The following is a 17787-nucleotide window of genomic DNA, read 5'->3' as shown; positions in this document are numbered from 1 at the left end:
GATGTATTTACAGAGTCCGTTCTCGAATGAATAAAGTAAAATGCAAGAATGGTAAGTCTGTGGGTACGGTTTATATTGCTTTGCGCTCGGGAGCCATGTCACAGCAAAGGTAAGGAAAAAATAGAAAAGAATAACTACTCAAATAAAAATTCAAAGTAAAACAAAACAAAGAACTTTTTTGTCTACATGGTCGCCTGGTATCAGTATTCAAATACATCAACCTTTGCAACAATCTGAAATGTGTTTTTTCTTAAATGTATTAAACCAGATCAGGGGCACAGGAATTTTTACGAAATTTAAGGTCGAACACCAGGCGATCATGAAGTGTAGCATCTTTTCTTGTTTGCTTTAAAGCCAATTCTTGAAATAAAAAAGTAAACAAAAATATGATCGCCAGCCAACAGTACCGTAGGATTTTAATAATAATGAAAGAACAACTAAATACGAATATGTTGCTTATTCATGTTATTTTTGCCAAAGGAAGAAAGAAATAGAGAAGCACAACACAAACCATATTTATAATATGCTGTGGAATAATTGAGACCAAAACAGATTTGTGTATCGAAAGAGAACGACAATTCGTTTTTGTACTGTGTATGCTAGAACGAATAAATCATATACAAATAAACTACATACCTTCTTTGTCAACATGGTCGACTGGTACCGATACTTACATTAATCAACTAAAAACTTTTTTACAATCTGAAGTGTTGTTGTTTTCTGTGTCATATTTCTAAAATCAAATTCCCCTGATTTGCTGGGCGATCATGCGTGTTTTTTGTTGAATTATTTTTGTCAGAGTAGTACCCGTGGCATGATGGTTTGTGCGTTGGTCTGTCATGCAAGGGGTCTTGGGTTCAATCCCTGCCTGTGCCACCTTAATGTAAAAAAAAAAAAAAAAAAAAAAAAAAATAATTTTCGCGGGTACTGCCTCTTGCGAGGAATTGACAAATCCTTCAAGAGTAATTCTTGTCATGAAAAAGTGCTTTCTCAAACTAGCCGTTCGGATTCGGCATAAAATTGTAGGTCCCCTCCATTCCTGACAACATTACTCGCACACAGGAATGGTTGAGAGTTGTAAGTCACTAGGCCCTGGTTCACAACGGACTGTTGCGCCACCCCATTTGATTTGATTTTTGTCAGAAATCTTAGTTTAAACACCAGGCCACCATGTTGCATGGCAGTTATTCTTTTCCCTTTCTGATTAAAAATCGTTACAACAAAATAAGTTCTTAAAAGAGAAAGGAAATGTTTTGAAAAAGAGGGAAAGAGAAGGTAAACTTCTGAAAAGTAGGGAGAGGGTGAACAAAGTACAAACTTTTCCTTATCCTTCTTTGTTAAAAAAGGTCATTTCTCTTTCTTGAATTGATATTCCGAAGAATTAAGCCTTTGTTAGAAGAGCACAACATTTAAGGATTAATTTGTAGAGACCGTTCTGGAATGAATGAAGTGGAATGCAAGAATAGTAAGTCTGTAGCTGGCGATTTTCTTGATATGTGTGTTGGTGCAATGGCGGATCCAGGGGGGGTCGTAGGGGTCATGACCCCCCTGGGAGATAATTTGTTTGCTTTTTCGCAGGAATTCCTTTCATTTCAAAACTAATCGTATTGCGTTAATGGATATGACCCCTATTATTATTTTGAATTATTTATTTTTTGTATATGAAAACAACATTTTATTCTACTTCCTTAAACTTTGTTGCTAAAAGTACTACTTTTGACTGAAGATTGGACCAAGAACATAATATGAATCGGATATTCAGCCTTATTCCAAAAAAACACAGCACAAATTCATCAACTTTTGATCAATTGATGATCCAGGGGGGAAGGTCACAATTTAACGACATTCACCAAAAAGTGGTTTGCTGTCAAAAACAACTCAAATTTTGATTCTCGCTCAATTTAGAATTTGAAAAAAACTGTATTGCATAAGTAAACAATTTCAAACTAGAGTTTTTAATCAAATATGACATTACGACGGTAGAGAAGCCGACAAAAGTGGGTACCCCCATTCCTTTCGTCTGTCTGTTTTTCCTGGCCCCTACAGTATTGTGTTGATTGAAATTAAGATTTTCAGCCGATTAGTGTAAGGCGTTTTTTTTTTCAAAAGGGTACCATTTAAAAAACCTTAATTTTGTTTTTAAGTTTTCTCAAGAACTAATGGAACGATTTCAAAATTCTTCTCTTTCTGTGCTGATATTTTATGATCAAAAATGTATTATTTTTTTTGATTTTCAATAAAATACTAATTTTGTTTACAAAACCCGATATTTCACAAAGGGGACAACATTTTTGGAAGAAAATTTAATGTAAAATGTTCATATATTTATAAGCTCTTTATTTAGTGCTTATACCAAAAATATTTTTAAGACAAAATAATACAATATAAAATGGCATTTAAATTTTTAAGAAAAACTAATTTTGTAGGTACATTTTAAGATCCTAAAATATAGGAAATATTTTTAAACAGACTTTTTGGAAGAAATTATCAAGTTCTGGCGACCCAGTCGTGCGTTTCATTTCTGTCAAAATTGGTTTTCTGTTTAATACAAAAGATTTTAAAAATTTAAATAAATCTACTTTTGAAGTGAATTTGCTTTGGATGCTCTAGAACTGAGATTCAAACACGAATTTCAATAATACAAATGCCCCAAAAAATCAAGTGACACTCTTGTGAAACTAATGGCTAAGTGAAAAACATAATAAACGTTTCATATCTATTGATATAAAAGCTTTGAAACGTGTAATTTGTGAGTACTACAAAACTTTTCTTCCCAACTTATTTGTTTACTTACCTTACTTTGTTTTAATCTAATTTTTTTAGAGAAATTATGTACTTAAATGCAGCTATTTCCTTGAATTCAAGAATCAAACCTTTTTGTCTCTACAATTTTTAAGTTTTGTTGACGCCTTTATAAGATCAAAATAAAAGTTAGCAGATTGATAACGAGAGTAATAAAAGACTCCCGGAAATCGATTTCGAAAAAACTACATCAAAAAAAGCCCGACATTTTTACATATCAGATCCTCTCTCATTTTCTGGATTTTTAAATTTTTGCATTAATAGAAATGAAAACAAGAAAAGTGTGTTTTGTTTATGGAAAAAAGCAACGTTTCAAAACAATTTACTAAATTTCTGCGTGAAATGAACCAAAAACCCTCTAAGCTATTGTATTTTAGCTCTTAAATATGGCGTATTTAGAAAACTGTTGGAATCTTGGAATGCTTTCATATGAGTCATTCAAATTAAATAGTAAGGCCATACCTTGCTGGATAACTAAAGTAGACATTTTAGCAATTATTAAATTTTGTTAGCATCCTTTACAAAACATTAAAGAACATTTTTAAGCGGTGAGTAAAAACTCATCTAAGTGTGTGCCCCCCCTGATAAAAAGTCTGGATCCGCCCTTGGTTTGGTGGCGGTCTCACATAATGTACAAATAAAGAAACAAATAGAAAACAACAACTGCAAAAATTCTTGGGTACTTCAAAGCAAAACAAAAAGACAGCTTCTTTGATAGCATGATCGCCTGATACCAGTACCTACAAAATAAAACTATCTGAAAAGTGTTATATTTCTCAATTCCACTGACCTTGTTGGGGAGCAGGTATGCGTCACCCATTTCCGTGTTTTTTTTGTAATCAATTTTTAACAAAATGTTGGTTTTAACACCAGGCCATCATGTTGCGTAGGAGGTACTCTTTCCCATTTCTGATTTAAAATTTGTATAAAGAGATAATCAATTTTGGAAAGAGAGAGAGTATGTTTTTTTTAGAAAGAAGGAAAGAGATAGAATAAGTTCTAAGAACAGGAAAAAATGCACATCAGTTTCGCAAAATTTTCTTTCTTTTTTGGCAATTAATACTCTCAAGATCCAAGCCTGTGTTGGAAGAATATGTATATTACTTGGGGATGTATATGTAGAGACTGTTCTTGAGTGAATGAAGTAGAATGCAAGAATGGTAATTACGTGGGTGGAGCTTATATTGTTTTGTGTTTGGTTGTGGTGTCACAAATAAGGAAATCGTGAATAGAAGGAAAACAAAAATAGAAAAGACCAACTGTACAAATGACAAAACAAAAAGAGACCTTCTTTGTCAGCATGAGCGCCTGGTACAAGAACCCACATATATCATCGAAAAACCTTGTACTGTACTGTACAAATGATTGAGTACATTTCAATAGCGAAATTCAAAACAAAACAAAAAAAGACCTTCTCTTTCAGCATGAGCGCCTGGTACAAGAACCCACATACATCAACTACCTTGTAACAATCTATCTTAAACGTGTCGTCATATTTCTTAAACCTCATAAACTGGAAAAATTCCAGCTACAGGAATTTTTGTACGAAATTTTATTACACCAGGCGATCATGATTTGTAGCATCTTTTCCTTAACCGCCATTTCTTAAAAAAAGAAAGAATAAACACATGATCATTCTCCTCAATAAATTTCCTTTCGTTTTAATAATAATGAAAGAAACACTAAATCAATATGTTGCTATTTCACGTTCTTGTTGCCAAAAAATAAAACAAAACGACAACTTCTTTGTCAACATCATCTCCTGGTACCAGTACCGACACACATCAAACAAAATTCCTTAAATGTTTAAACATTTTATCAACACCAACATGAAAAAATTCCTGTGATCAGGCACAGGAATTTTTACGCATTTTAGTTTAAACACCAGGCGATCATGATGTGTAGAGCTTTTCGTTTTTGCTTTTTAGCACTACTTTTTCCAAAAAAAAAAGTGATCGCCACCAAGCACTACCGTAGGATTTCAACCACGCCCATTTTCCTCAATTATACAAATATGTTGCTATTTCATGTTCTTGTTGCTGAAGAAAAAAAGAAATTGAGAAGCACAAACCAAACCATAATATTTATAAAGTGGTGTGGAATAATTGGAAGGAGAAATAGGATGCGAAAGTATTCACTTCCTTCCAAAAGTTATCCTTTCTCTTTCTTCAATTTTTTTGTGTTCTCGTGTATTTGAGAAAGAAGAAATCTGAATTAAAAAAATACTCGTAGTTGCATTATTTCTTAAATTCTTTGGCAATATGATCGCCTGATACCTACATCACAGGCTTGTCGTCTGAATTGGCAAATTGATATTTGTAACTTTGGGATTCCATATATGCATAATTTTAAAAATCATTAATCAACTTTAACATTTAGAAATTAAATAAGCAATCCTAATTATTCCAAATTATAAATCTCTTGGCCAAACTGGCAATGGCAAAGAATTCGTGTTCTTATTTTTTATATTTCAGCATAATTGTGGTCTTAGGTAGAAATGGCGATCTCAAGGCAACCTAGCCTGAGATCCAATTAGCGCTGTAGTGCGCCGTTTTGATAAAGCTAATTGTGGTCTTAGGTGTGTTTTCATTCAACTTCAACAAACATACGATTTCTTTCATGTAAAGGTTCTTTGTATAATATTGAAAGAAATTGATAATTTCTGATGAGAAACATCGTTATTGCAAAAGTGGAAACTGGAACAATGCGCTTCTAGAGTATCTAGTAAACTTTTGTGTTTCATCTCAAAAAATACAAAAGATGATAATTAAATTTCCAAAGTTAAAAATTAAGTAAAAATCCCTTACATAAGAGTTTGCCACTTCCAAGTAATCCTAGGAGGTTATTAGAAGTAACACATGAAGAGTACACGGCAGTTGATAAAAACATCTTACCAACAAAGAGAAGATTATTTCTGAGACAACTAAATCAACAACAAAAAAAAGCACAAATAACAAGCTATAAAAGTTTTGTACTTGTGCAACTCTTAACCCAGTTGCTCTGAAGATCAATGACCCGTGCAATTAGACAAAAATTAACGCAAAAGAAATATAGACCGCTATAGTGAATCGCATTTCTCGAGAAATTTTTCCCAAATTCCAAAAATAACTATAGTAAACTAATTTCGAAATTAGGGAAAAATTCCGCGAGAAATATTTAACTATCGTGAACTATTTTTTTATGGGAAATTTCGTTCGCTTTCTCGAGAAATATTCCGTTACAATTTTGCAAGGGAATCCGGAAAGTTATCTGTTGATATGTGAGTTATCTCCATAAAAAATAAACAAAACTATAAAAACTAAATAAAATAATTGATTTTTTAGGGTCTAAATCTTCAAATTCCAAACAAATAGAAGAATTAATTTCCTCAATGGAAAAAAATCCGGACATTGCAAATGGCTTTACTAATAAAAGCAAGGATGATGTCCAAAAGTTTTGAAATCGGATAGAATAAGACCTCAACTCCATTGGGCCCCCTATGAAATCAATTGCTGAGTGGAAAAAAGGGAGTGGTTTACGATTTTAATGATGCTTTTTGTAAAAAAATGTTAATTTTTAAGGTTTGGCAAGATAAAAAAATATGTAAAGAAGAAAGTGTCTGAGAATTTGAATGACAAAAAAGCGACTGGTGGAGGCCCATACAAAGAATATAAATTCAGCTCTTTAGAAGAGGCAATAATAAAGATTTGTAAAATGGTAAAGTCGGTGGAAGGAATTCCAAATTCTTCCACTTTAGATTGCCTTCGAGCTCAAGAAAAAGAAACTTCGAGGAGGAAAACAATTTACCATCATCAATATGCAATCGCCCAATTGAAGAAGAAGTAAATAAAACATTGGATGAGGAGATTTTTTAAGAAATATTTTGCAATTCGCCAGATTTGCAGCAGAAGATAATTTTAACATTCATCACAAGAAGACAAAAATGTTGCGTCCAACAAAAGAAAAACAGAGAGCCATAGCAACAGAAAGTATATTAGAAAAAGAAATAGAAATTCAAAGGGAGCTTTGTAACAAGTTCGATGATGCCGTCTTGTCAATGAAACATCACCAAGAGCAAATGGAATCAAGCTTCAAAAAAATATAAAGATCTATCGACCAACTTTTCAACCAGCAAAAAAAGAAGAAGAAACAAAACGCCACAACCTTGAAATGGAAAGAATGAGGATGCAGGAAATTCAAACATGATTTCAAAAAACGACTGATTGAAATTGAAGAGGCAAAATCCAGCATCACCTGTTGAAAAGATTGACTTATTTATTGATCTGTTGTTTGAATGTGAATTAATTCAATACCCAGTAGCTAAGAATTTTGTTCACCATTAAAAAATTGTTCTACCATCCACGAACGCAATTCACTTACTTTCCAAATAAGTGCATCATGACATGCTCCAGGGTGGGTTGAATCAACAAATGGTATTCTTAATTTGTCGTCGCAGACCATGTAATAAATAGGTTAGTATAGTATACAAAAAAAAAACAAGAAACAAGAACACTTACAAATAAGACGTTTAAGCTGAAATATCCTTTTCGGTTGAAATACAAATGTTTATTATCTGGAGGAGCAAGTTATTATTCCAGGTATTTTATGTTTCCCGTAAAAATTCATACTGATTTTTCTTTTTTCTTCTTCGGTCGTCGGTGTTTTAATCCATACCGGACACATTTCACTCTCAAAAAAACACAAGACAACTGAAAGGACTTCGGAAAACGAAGATTGAGCCAACCCAACTTCATGATCCTTCCCCACTCCTGTCTGGTAGCCTCCTTCGGCAAAGAAGCGCAAACATGCACTTATTTTTATATAAGGAGGAACAGCGCCAGGTTTTTTTGCATGAGGCAAAAAATCAGACAGTTTTTCAAACAAATATTTGAACAACAGCTTACTAACTCTATAATAATTGTGAAATCTGTGGATAAAGGATACTCATAACAAATGTGATGATTCAAACAAATAGGTTTTTCAAAATACAGATCTTGTGGAAGCTCCAAAGGATTAGAATGGTCTCTCAAATTGCGTCGTATGGCTCTCGGCTCATTTCGCCTTCTTGACTCTTCTTCCTCTAATAACAACAAAACTGATATTTTTTGCATTTTTATAAATGTTTAATTTAATGTTTAACAAATGTAATTATTTTGTATCAAAGCTAACTTCTTTGTTTTTTCTTTAAAATGAAATGTCTAACTGTTCGAACATTATTTTCGAATATTTTTTTTTTCTCGTTTCATGTTGGTAAAACGTATTCCCAGGGAAAACCATTCCGCAAGGAATTCCTGATAGGAGGAATGTGTTCTAGAGAAGAGAAAAATTCCGTGAGAGAAATATTTCCCAAGGAATTGCCGATAAGGCTGATATACTACAATTTTCGTAAAAAAAAAAACAATTTCAAAGAAAGAAATCCAAAAACAACCACAAGTTTTCTTTTAAAGCTATCAAAAGGAAACATTTTGTTTAGTCAACTGAATAAATAACCAATATGAAATAGTACAGCATTTTAAAATTGTTTAACAAAACTTCGCACAACAAAAACTATATTGAAGCAATTAAGGATCATTTTCTTCAAATTGACGACCATCCTCATAAACTGGTCATACCAACAATCCCTAAAGGTGACAACGCAGTATTAAAGGAACTGCAAATTTTGATAACTTTTAAAACTGTTGAGCTTCTTAAAATTATTCGTCTTCAAGCTGCGGTTGTTTCGGTAATCTTACGTTTCTTCATGTTTATTCCGTACGAATCTTAATTTTTTAAATAGGATTAAAAGAAATTATCACCTCCGTAAATTGTATTAACTATTGCACGTCGCGTCGGGTTAGCCCTTGGTTTCGAAGCAAATAACATTTAGCTATTTAAACACTGCTTCACTGTTTACATTTATTTTCGTCAATAGTTTACCCCAACCGTAGTTCATACTGTATTGTTCTCATTTTACTAGTCACGAGGCTCAATATTCACACATTAGCTACCGAATAAAAGTTGAAATAGACCTGAAAATTTATAAATATATATTTAAATTTTATTGAATTCACATCAGCCATAGTTAAGTTGAACAATTTTTAATGTAACTTTAATTTGTTTTTATGTTAAATCGAAATCGAACGAGATGTAATAATAATAATTAAAAAAATTAAAATATTCAATCGAATATGTTACGTATTTTTGTAAACTCATCTTGCTCTTTTTTGATGCTTGTTTTTTTTTTTTGAGTTTCCGTGATACTGTTTATTTTGTGTGTTTTATATTTTTTCCCTTTTAAAAGAGTTATATTATGAAAAACTTAAAATACGCGACAGAAAATAATATTATTATGAATTCATAACAGACTATGATTTTGCTGCTTTAGGGTAGAGTATATCGCACATAGGGTACTTCTACATCATTACCATCCTCATCATTGCAACAGATTTCAAAGACAAGCGATCGCTCGTGCGACTCGATGCGTTTTTTCGACACTCGACGAACCACTTCGGTCATTGGCAAAGGCATGCGCTCAGCGCATTTAGCCTTTGGCATGAAGAACGAATACAACATTGAAACTCCTTGTGAGAGCATGGTTATTTTTAGTTTTTCCTTATGTTCGAAATAGTCCAAAAACTCTTGCAGAGTCATCTCACCCTTGACCTCGAATCGGTCCCACAAGTTCCACTCTACGCCGTAGTAGGTGTTCTTTTCGGCTGGCAGAGGCTCAGAAAAGCCAACGAAGGGCAAAGCGAGGTTGATAAAACCGTTCTTGAACTTGGATAGTGGCTTTTGGCTGTAAGAAATTATAAATATTATATATTGCAGTCTATGAAATAGCTTGTTGCAAATCCTTACCCATGCAAAAGCTTGATAACTTCCAAAACAACAAATCCAGAAACCACAGATGTTGTAGTGGCAATAGCTGGAATAATTTTTCCAGCAATCAGCTTGGACTTGTGCCTATCAGCTGGGGGTATATTGTAGTTTGCGGCACGTAGATTCGACGATGCCACAATGAAGTCCATGTGCAAGTTGTTGTCGTCGTCCTTTTCAAATTCAAGAGGTGTAATCTTAAAGTTCAATTTACCCAAAGATGTAAGCTCGGTGAGAATCTTGTTCACACGATCCTGATCAACTTCATCATTATCGAACTGATTGTTTGCAGCTGCATTCTCATTGACTTCAATTTTAACCCCGGACCGTGGTTTGAATTCAGGGACCTTGAAAAAACACGAGTTTGATGATAATCGATATTAATTTTAGACAATTTAACTTAAAACTTACATGGACTTGAGAAACAATTTCTGCTATTGCTTGTCTATCACGAACTTGGGGAATTCCGTATACTTCAGCTCTGAGATTTGCTCCTGCATAAATATAATCTAAATGCAATGGTTCATTGACATCGAATGTAAGTGGCTCTGGACAACGTTTAGGACCGGACCAGAAGGGTTGGCCGCTTGAAGTGACTTGATCGGGAGGGAAATTAAACAGAAGTTGCTTGATCTGGTTTGAGTACTGTTCCTGCCAGTGCAAACGAGCCCATTTTACACAATCAGCAAAATCTTTTGGTTTGTCATCGATAAGAGCAACCTAAAATGATAAGTTTATATTAATACAAAAATACAAAACATATTTTAATAAAATGACAAGGATTTAATTTTGTTTGCTTTATCAAAAAACAAATTAAAAAGTGTAATTATTAAATCTAAGTATTCATATTCAAAGTTTACAGCGATGTCACTATACACATCTGTGCCCTTTTTTATCTGTCATTTTAACATGTGTGACTTTTGATATTTTTCACTTTTGAAATTCGGTACTTTTGATGTCTGTCACTTCTTACGGCTGTCATTTTTATTATCTGTTACTTCTGACAGCTGTCACTCTTGAAATCTGTTACTCTTTTGACATCGGTCACTTTAACAGCTGTCTTTTTTGACATATGTCACTTTAACAGCTGTCTTTTTTGACATCTGTCACTTTTCACACCTGTCACTTCTGGTAAGTGCACCCGGTGACTGACAATGTGCAAGACCCCAATTTTGGTTCACTAGTTGCTAAAAATACTTTGCTCAAATCCACCTGTTCTTTATTTTTGTTATTCTGATTGTAGTAAGCTTGAAACCAAAAAATTTCTCATCGAACTTCAAAAAACTCATAGTTCGGGAGTGAATATTGAAATTTTTAAATAATTTGATTTGGTCCGGATAAAATGCAGTATGTGCTGGTAAAAAACATCTTAAAAAATGTAAGAAAATTGTATTTATATATTTTAAATGTTTATCTTTAATAATAAAATTTTAAAAATTTAAATTAGTGGCAGAGGTTTTGCTTTTTGAGAAAGCAAAACGAAGAAGCGGCCAAAAAAAATCAGCACCCAGATTTCTCCATGAAACTGAACGAATCAGATCGTATTGTAAGTATTTTTGTTTTTCAATTGATTTTAACTTTTAAAATTGCATTTTTATTTTAATAGCGGCCCTTAACAATCAAAACTGAGCCAAAAATTAGGCAAGATGTGGAGATTGAAAAGGGCGAATACGATCTGATTCTGAAGTTCTACATGAGCTTCTGGAAGCCTTGAAAGAATAATTTTATTTATATATTTATTTATAAGTTGAAATAAAGTTTTTCGTCGGAAAAAGCCTACCGAAATCTGTGTTTCCGCTTTTTTGATCGCTGTAATTTTTGCAATGAAATAAATAAGTTACGACTCTCAACGGATAGGCTCGAAGCAAGCACGAGCCAAGCCGTTCAAACCAGCAACAGAAACTCCCTGTTGGGGAGTACGAACAAACATCGCATGCACTCATCCATGCTGCGAGTTCCCAAAAACGATGATTCGCGGCCAACACTACAACAGAACACAACACAAAACAACTACTACCGGTTACAACTGGATAGTTCGCGCACACAGTCGCTGTCACTATGCACCCCCAGGTAATCCAAGCACAAATGTCAGGCACTCGCACCTTTGCTTGTCCTTATGCCATGGATCCTGCCCTAATGTCCAGGCTCCCACCTTGGGCAAAAGGCGCTTTCACCATAACAAGGTACCATAACAGGACAACTGACAGTGCCAGGGTCAAGCTGAGGCCTGTGAAGACCCCCACCCACCCCAGCAACTGCCCGTCTTTACCCACATCCCATGAATCATGCCCTATTGTCCAGATTACAACCTGGGACAAGAGGCGCTCTCATCATGGCATTATAAGCTGGAAGAGCAATAACCGACAATGCCAGAGTCACGCTGAGGCCTGTGAAGCCCCCCACCCGCTCAAACCATCTGCAGGCCATTGCTCGAGAAGTTGCGAACTCTCAAGAGACCCACCCGCAATACCAACCAGTGAGCTCCGAGTCAAGATAGAACTGAAGAGTCCCCCTCTCGCCTAGAACCCAATAGAAGGAACCCCAGGGAATATGGACTCAGAAGAGTTCTACCTGACAGAGCACCATGATACCCAGAGGAACATAGCCGCGATCTGTACTATGCCCCATACCGACCCTGAGCAATCATTCAAGACTTCCTACAAAGTCTTGTCATGCCTACAGGACCAGTAATGGGGGAACACCTGGTTGCCCGGCAGTGTCTACCACAAGGACCAACAGAATGCCGCTACAACCACCGTCTGGAAAACTCTATCAGCGTAGATTGCTAGACTGGCAGTCGTATCCCTCGCGAAAAGGACACGACTGAAGACGTAGACGTCATCTGTCCGCACAACACCCATAGCAGGAAAATCCCTGAAACGGGCATATCGCGGACACTCAACCAGAACATGCTCCCAGTCCTCTCTCTAGCTAGCCAAAGTCCCCTCACACAAATAAGCGTTCAAGGAATCATGGCCAGTCAGCAAAAAGCCAGCGTAGAGTGAGAAGTCTAGGTGCTCTCGTTCCGACACCCTTCCTACTTTGGGGAGGAACCGGTATTTGGCCCGCCCCTTTACACTCTCATCCCACCTCGATTGCCATCGGGAGAATACACTTCCCCTCAAGAGGACCTTCAGCTCACGCTTTGACAGCCCATGAGCTCCCACGCATTCCTCCCAGTCAGAAGCTGGGAGTTGCTGCTGCCTCTTTAGCCTGCCAGCAATACCTTGCCGTATCACTTCCAGGTCAAGAGGAGGAACACCTGCTAACACTTGCAAGGCTTCGGTCGAGACAGTCTTACAGACGCGAAGTGAAGCAAGGAGCATTATCCTCTGGTAAGTGAGGATTCTGCTTCTGCCCGTAGCAGGGGATCCATCATTAGGTTCCAAATGTATGGTCCCCTAATGGAAAACTGCGGACACCCCTCTCTACACCTGCCGTCACGGAGTCACTGGGACAGACAACGCGAGCAGTCCTTCCAGAGAAGTAACTCCTCCAGATAGCAATCTCCCTACACCCTACCTCCACCAATCTCCGTTAGACACTGGCCCAGTCCAGGACATATTTATTGACTGACCTATCAACGGAGTTCCATCAGTCACTTTTGACATCGGTCACTTTAACAGCTGTCTTTTTTGACATCTGTCACTTTTAACACCTGTCACTTTTGGTAAGTGCACCCGGTGACTGACCATGTGCAAGACCCCTATTTTGGTTCACTAGTTGTTAAAATCACTTTGCTCAAAACTACTTGTTCATTATTTTTTTTATTCTGATCGTAGTAAGCTTGAAACCAAAAATTTTCTGATCGAACTTCAAAAAACTCATAGTTCGTTAAAGTGTCGGGAGTGAATATTAAAATTTTAATATAATTTTATTTGCTCCCAAAAAATGCAGTATTTGCTGGCAAAAACTATAATAAAAAATGTAAGAAAATTTTACTTATTTATTTTAAATGTTTCTCTTTAATTATAAAATTTTAAAAATTTAATTTAGTGGCAGAGGTTTTGCTTTTTGAGAAAGCAAAACGAAGAAGAGGCCAACAAAAATCAAGAAATTAAAATACTGCAACCAGATTTTTCCAAGGAACTGAACGAATCAGATCGTATTGTAAGTATTTTTATTTTTCAATTAATTTAAATTTTTTAAATTGCATTTTTATTTTAATGCATGATTTTTTGACATGAATCATTTTAGCGACCTTTAACAATCAAAACTGAGCCAAAAATTAGGCAAGATGTGGAGATTCAAAAGGACGAATACGATCTAATTCTAAAGTACTACATGAGCTTCTGGAAGCCTTGAAGGACAAGGTATTTGAATTTCTTCTATTAAAATAATAATTTTATTTATATATTTATTTATTTATAAGTTGAAATAAAGTTTTTCGTCGGCTGTTTTGGTCGCTGTAATTTTTGCAATGAAACAAATAAGTTACACTGCATTAATTTTTGCAATGAAACAAATAAGTTACGACTCTCAACGGATAGGATCGAAGCAAGCACGAGCCAAGACGTTCAAACCAGCAACATAAACTCCCTGCTGGGGAGTACGAACAAACATCGCATGCACTCATCCATGCTGCGAGTTCCCAAAAACGATGATTCGCGGCCAACACTACAACAGAACACAACACAAAACAACTACTACCGGTTACAACTGGATAGTTCGCGCACAGTCGCTGTCACTATGCACCCCCAGGTAATCCAAGCACAAATGTCAGGCACTCCCACCTTTGCTTGTCCTTATGCCATGGATCCTGCCTTAATGTCCAGGCTCCCACCTGGAGCAAAAGGCGCTTTCACCATAACAAGGTACCATAACAGGACAACTGACAGTGTCAGGGTCAAGCTGAGGCCTGTCAAGCCCCCCACCCACCCCAGCAACTGCCCGTCTTTACCCACATCCCATGAATCATGCCCTATTGTCCAGATTACAACCTGGGACAAGAGGCGCTCTCATCATGGCATTATAAGCTGGAAGAGCAATAACCGACAATGCCAGAGTCACGCTGAGGCCTGTGAAGCCCCCCGCCCGCTCAAACCATCTGCAGGCCATTGCTCTAGAAGTTGCGAACTCTCAAGAGACCCACCCGCAATACCAACCAGTGAGCTCCGAGTCAAGATAGAACTGAAGAGTCCCCCTCTCGCCTAGAACCCAATAGAAGGAACCCCAGGGAATATGGACTCAGAAGAGTTCTACCTGACAGAGCACCATGATACCCAGAGGAACATAGCCGCGATCTGTACTATGCCCCATACCGACCCTGAGCAATCATTCAAGACTTCCTACAAAGTCTTGTCATGCCTACAGGACCAGTAATGGGGGAACACCTGATTGCCCGGCAGTGTCTACCACAAGGACCAACAGAATGCCACTACAACCGCCGTCTGGAAAACTCTATCAGCATAGATTGCTAGACTGGCAGTCGTATCCCTCGCGAAAAGGACACGACTGAAGACGTAGACGTCATCTGTCCGCACAACACCCATAGAAGGAAAATCCCTGAAACGGGCATATCGCGGACACTCAACCAGAACATGCTCCAGTCCTCTCTCGCAGCTCCACACGCACATTCCGGCGAGCTAGCCAAAGTCCCCTCACACAAATAAGCGTTCAAGGAACCATGGCCAGTCAGCAAAAAGCCCGCGCAGAGTGAGAAGTCTAGGTGCTCTCGTTCCGACGCCCTTCCCACTTCAGGGAGGAACCGGTATTTGGCCCGGCCCTTTACACTCTCATCCCACCTAGATTGCCATCGGGAGAATACACTTCCCCTCAGGAGGACCTTCAGCTCATTTGACAGCCCATGAGCTCCCACGCATTCCTCCCAGTCAGAAGCTGGGAGTTGCTGCTGCCTCTTTAGCCTGCCAGCAATACCTTGCCGTATCACTTCCAGGTCAAGAGGAGGCACACCTGCTAACACTTGCAAGGCTTCGGTCGAGACAGTCTTACAGACGCGAAGTGAAGCAAGGAGCATTATCCTCTGGTAAGTGAGGATTCTGCTTCATTATTCATTAGGTTCCACATGTATGGTCCCCTAATGGACAACTGCGGACATCCCCTCTCTACACCTACCGTCACGGAGTCACTGGGACAGACAACGCGAGCTGTCCTTCCAGAGAAGTAACTCCTCCAGATAGCAATCTCCCTACACCCTACCTCCACCAATCTCCGTTAGACACTGGCCCAGTCCAGGACATATTTATTGACTGACCTATCAACGGAGTTCCATCTGTCACTTTTGACATCGGTCACTTTAACAGCTGTCTTTTTTGACATCTGTCACTTTTAACACCTGTCACTTTTGGTAAGTGCACCCGGTGACTGACCATGTGCAAGACCCCTATTTTGGTTCACTAGTTGTTAAAATCACTTTGCTCAAAACTACTTGTTCATTATTTTTTTTATTCTGATCGTAGTAAGCTTGAAACCAAAAATTTTCTGATCGAACTTCAAAAAACTCATAGTTCGTAAAAGTGTCGGGAGTGAATATTAAAATTTTAATATAATTTTATTTGCTCCCAAAAAATGCAGTATCTGCTGGCAAAAACTATAATAAAAAATGTAAGAAAATTTTACTTATTTATTTTAAATGTTTCTCTTTAATTATAAAATTTTAAAAATTTAATTTAGTGGCAGAGGTTTTGCTTTTTGAGAAAGCAAAACGAAGAAGCGGCCAAAAAAAATCAGCACCCAGATTTCTCCATGAAACTGAACGAATCAGATCGTATTGTAAGTATTTTTGTTTTTCAATTGATTTAAATTTTTTAAATTGCATTTTTATTTTAATGCATGATTTTTTGACATGAATCGTTTTAGCGGCCTTTAACAATCGAAACTGAGCCAAAAATTAGGCAAGATGTGGAGATTCAAAAGGACGAATACGATCTGATTCTAAAGTTCTACATGAGCTTCTGGAAGCCTTGAAGGACAAGGTAAATAATAATTTTATTTATATATTTATATATTTATAAGTTGAAATAAAGTTTTTCGTCGGCTGTTTTGGTCGCTGTAATTTTTGCAATGGAACAAATAAGTTACACTGCAAAAATTACAGCGATTGAAAAAGCCCAAGGAAGACTATACTTGTATCTTCATATATACTTGTCACAATATAACACAAATTGGTCAAAAAATCAACTCAAATGAATATTTTTTAATGCATGGAGCTTATCGTCCTTGAAACGCATTCTTTCTCTATATAGCTTTTATTATTTTTTATTTTATTTTAATGCATTTATTTAATATTATTTATTCTCGAGTTTCTTTAAGTTGTTGTTCATTTGAAGAATTAAATTATCAAAATAAAAATATGTTAGTTTTTTGGTAAAATTAACACAATTTTAAATCAATTGTTTGTTTTATTTCTTTTAAAGGAGAAGAACACGAACACAAAATGTCTTGACAGGTAATATTCCTCAGGTTTCAGAATCATAGCAACGCTTCAACCTTTCAAATAAGCTTTCTCTTACCCCAATTCACACTTTTGAAATTAAGTAGCGTCCAACGGCAACATTCAATTTTCACAAACAATTAAACATTTTTTTAAGGCTATCCAAATACAAATTAATGTTCAAGACAGCCCCGATTTTCTGTTGGATAGGGCTTCGGCTTCGTCCCCAAGTATATATTCAAGCTGGTCAATTTATTGGGTGTTCAAACCTCACCGCGGTGAGCATCGGGTGCCTAGTACCTCAACTGGAGATTGGGTTCCAAACCCAGGGGAAAGTTGTTGGGGGCAGCAAACGAGAGAGGGGGGGAGAGGTTTTTTCGAAGCCCAGGCCTGTAAGGAGCGGTTTATCTGGCTCTCCTTCCTTGGAGTTATACTAAGGATCTGGCTCTCCAGGTTGGGGGTTGTGCCAAGGGGACATGGAAATCTCCTGATCAATCAACCGTCAACCAGATTGACCACATTGCGATCAACGCACGACACTTCTCCAGTATACAGGATATCCGAACATTCCGAGAGGCCAACATTGACTCGGACCACTACCTTGTTGTAGCCAAGGTACGGCTACGGATATCCCGATCAAAGCCAAAACAAGGAAGTACTGTGAGAAGATTCGACGGCTACAATCGCAAGAGACTGCCATGTCCTTTTCCGATCGAGTCTCTAATAACCTCTTAACCAGTGAAAACCAGTGGCAACAT

At 36.9% G+C, this 17787-nt stretch overlaps 1 protein-coding gene and 1 long non-coding RNA gene across 2 annotated transcripts in view; one reads left to right on the top strand and one right to left on the bottom strand.

The window, feature by feature from the left end:
- Positions 1-8796: 8796 nt before the first annotated feature.
- Positions 8797-17787, bottom strand: part of LOC129938999 (ubiquitin-like modifier-activating enzyme 1) — an 86632-nt gene continuing 77641 nt past the window's right edge. The window contains exons 6-8 of the mRNA XM_056046851.1: positions 10048-10356; positions 9619-9983; positions 8797-9556 (exon numbers count right to left, since the gene is read on the bottom strand). Of these exons, the coding sequence (XP_055902826.1) occupies positions 9142-9556; positions 9619-9983; positions 10048-10356 (1089 nt within the window). The 3' untranslated portion in view covers positions 8797-9141. The remainder of the gene's footprint in view (positions 9557-9618; positions 9984-10047; positions 10357-17787) is intronic.
- Positions 16317-17112, top strand: LOC129939000 (uncharacterized). The gene is made up of 3 exons (XR_008780497.1): positions 16317-16368; positions 16456-16571; positions 16694-17112. It is a non-coding gene; the product is annotated as an uncharacterized LOC129939000 (long non-coding RNA).

The sequence above is a fragment of the Eupeodes corollae genome, chromosome 1, assembly GCF_945859685.1.
Source record: "Eupeodes corollae chromosome 1, idEupCoro1.1, whole genome shotgun sequence".
Classification (NCBI taxonomy): domain Eukaryota; kingdom Metazoa; phylum Arthropoda; class Insecta; order Diptera; family Syrphidae; genus Eupeodes; species Eupeodes corollae.
The sequence above is the reverse complement of the archived record's forward strand: the minus strand, read 5'-3'. Positions and strand labels throughout refer to the sequence as shown.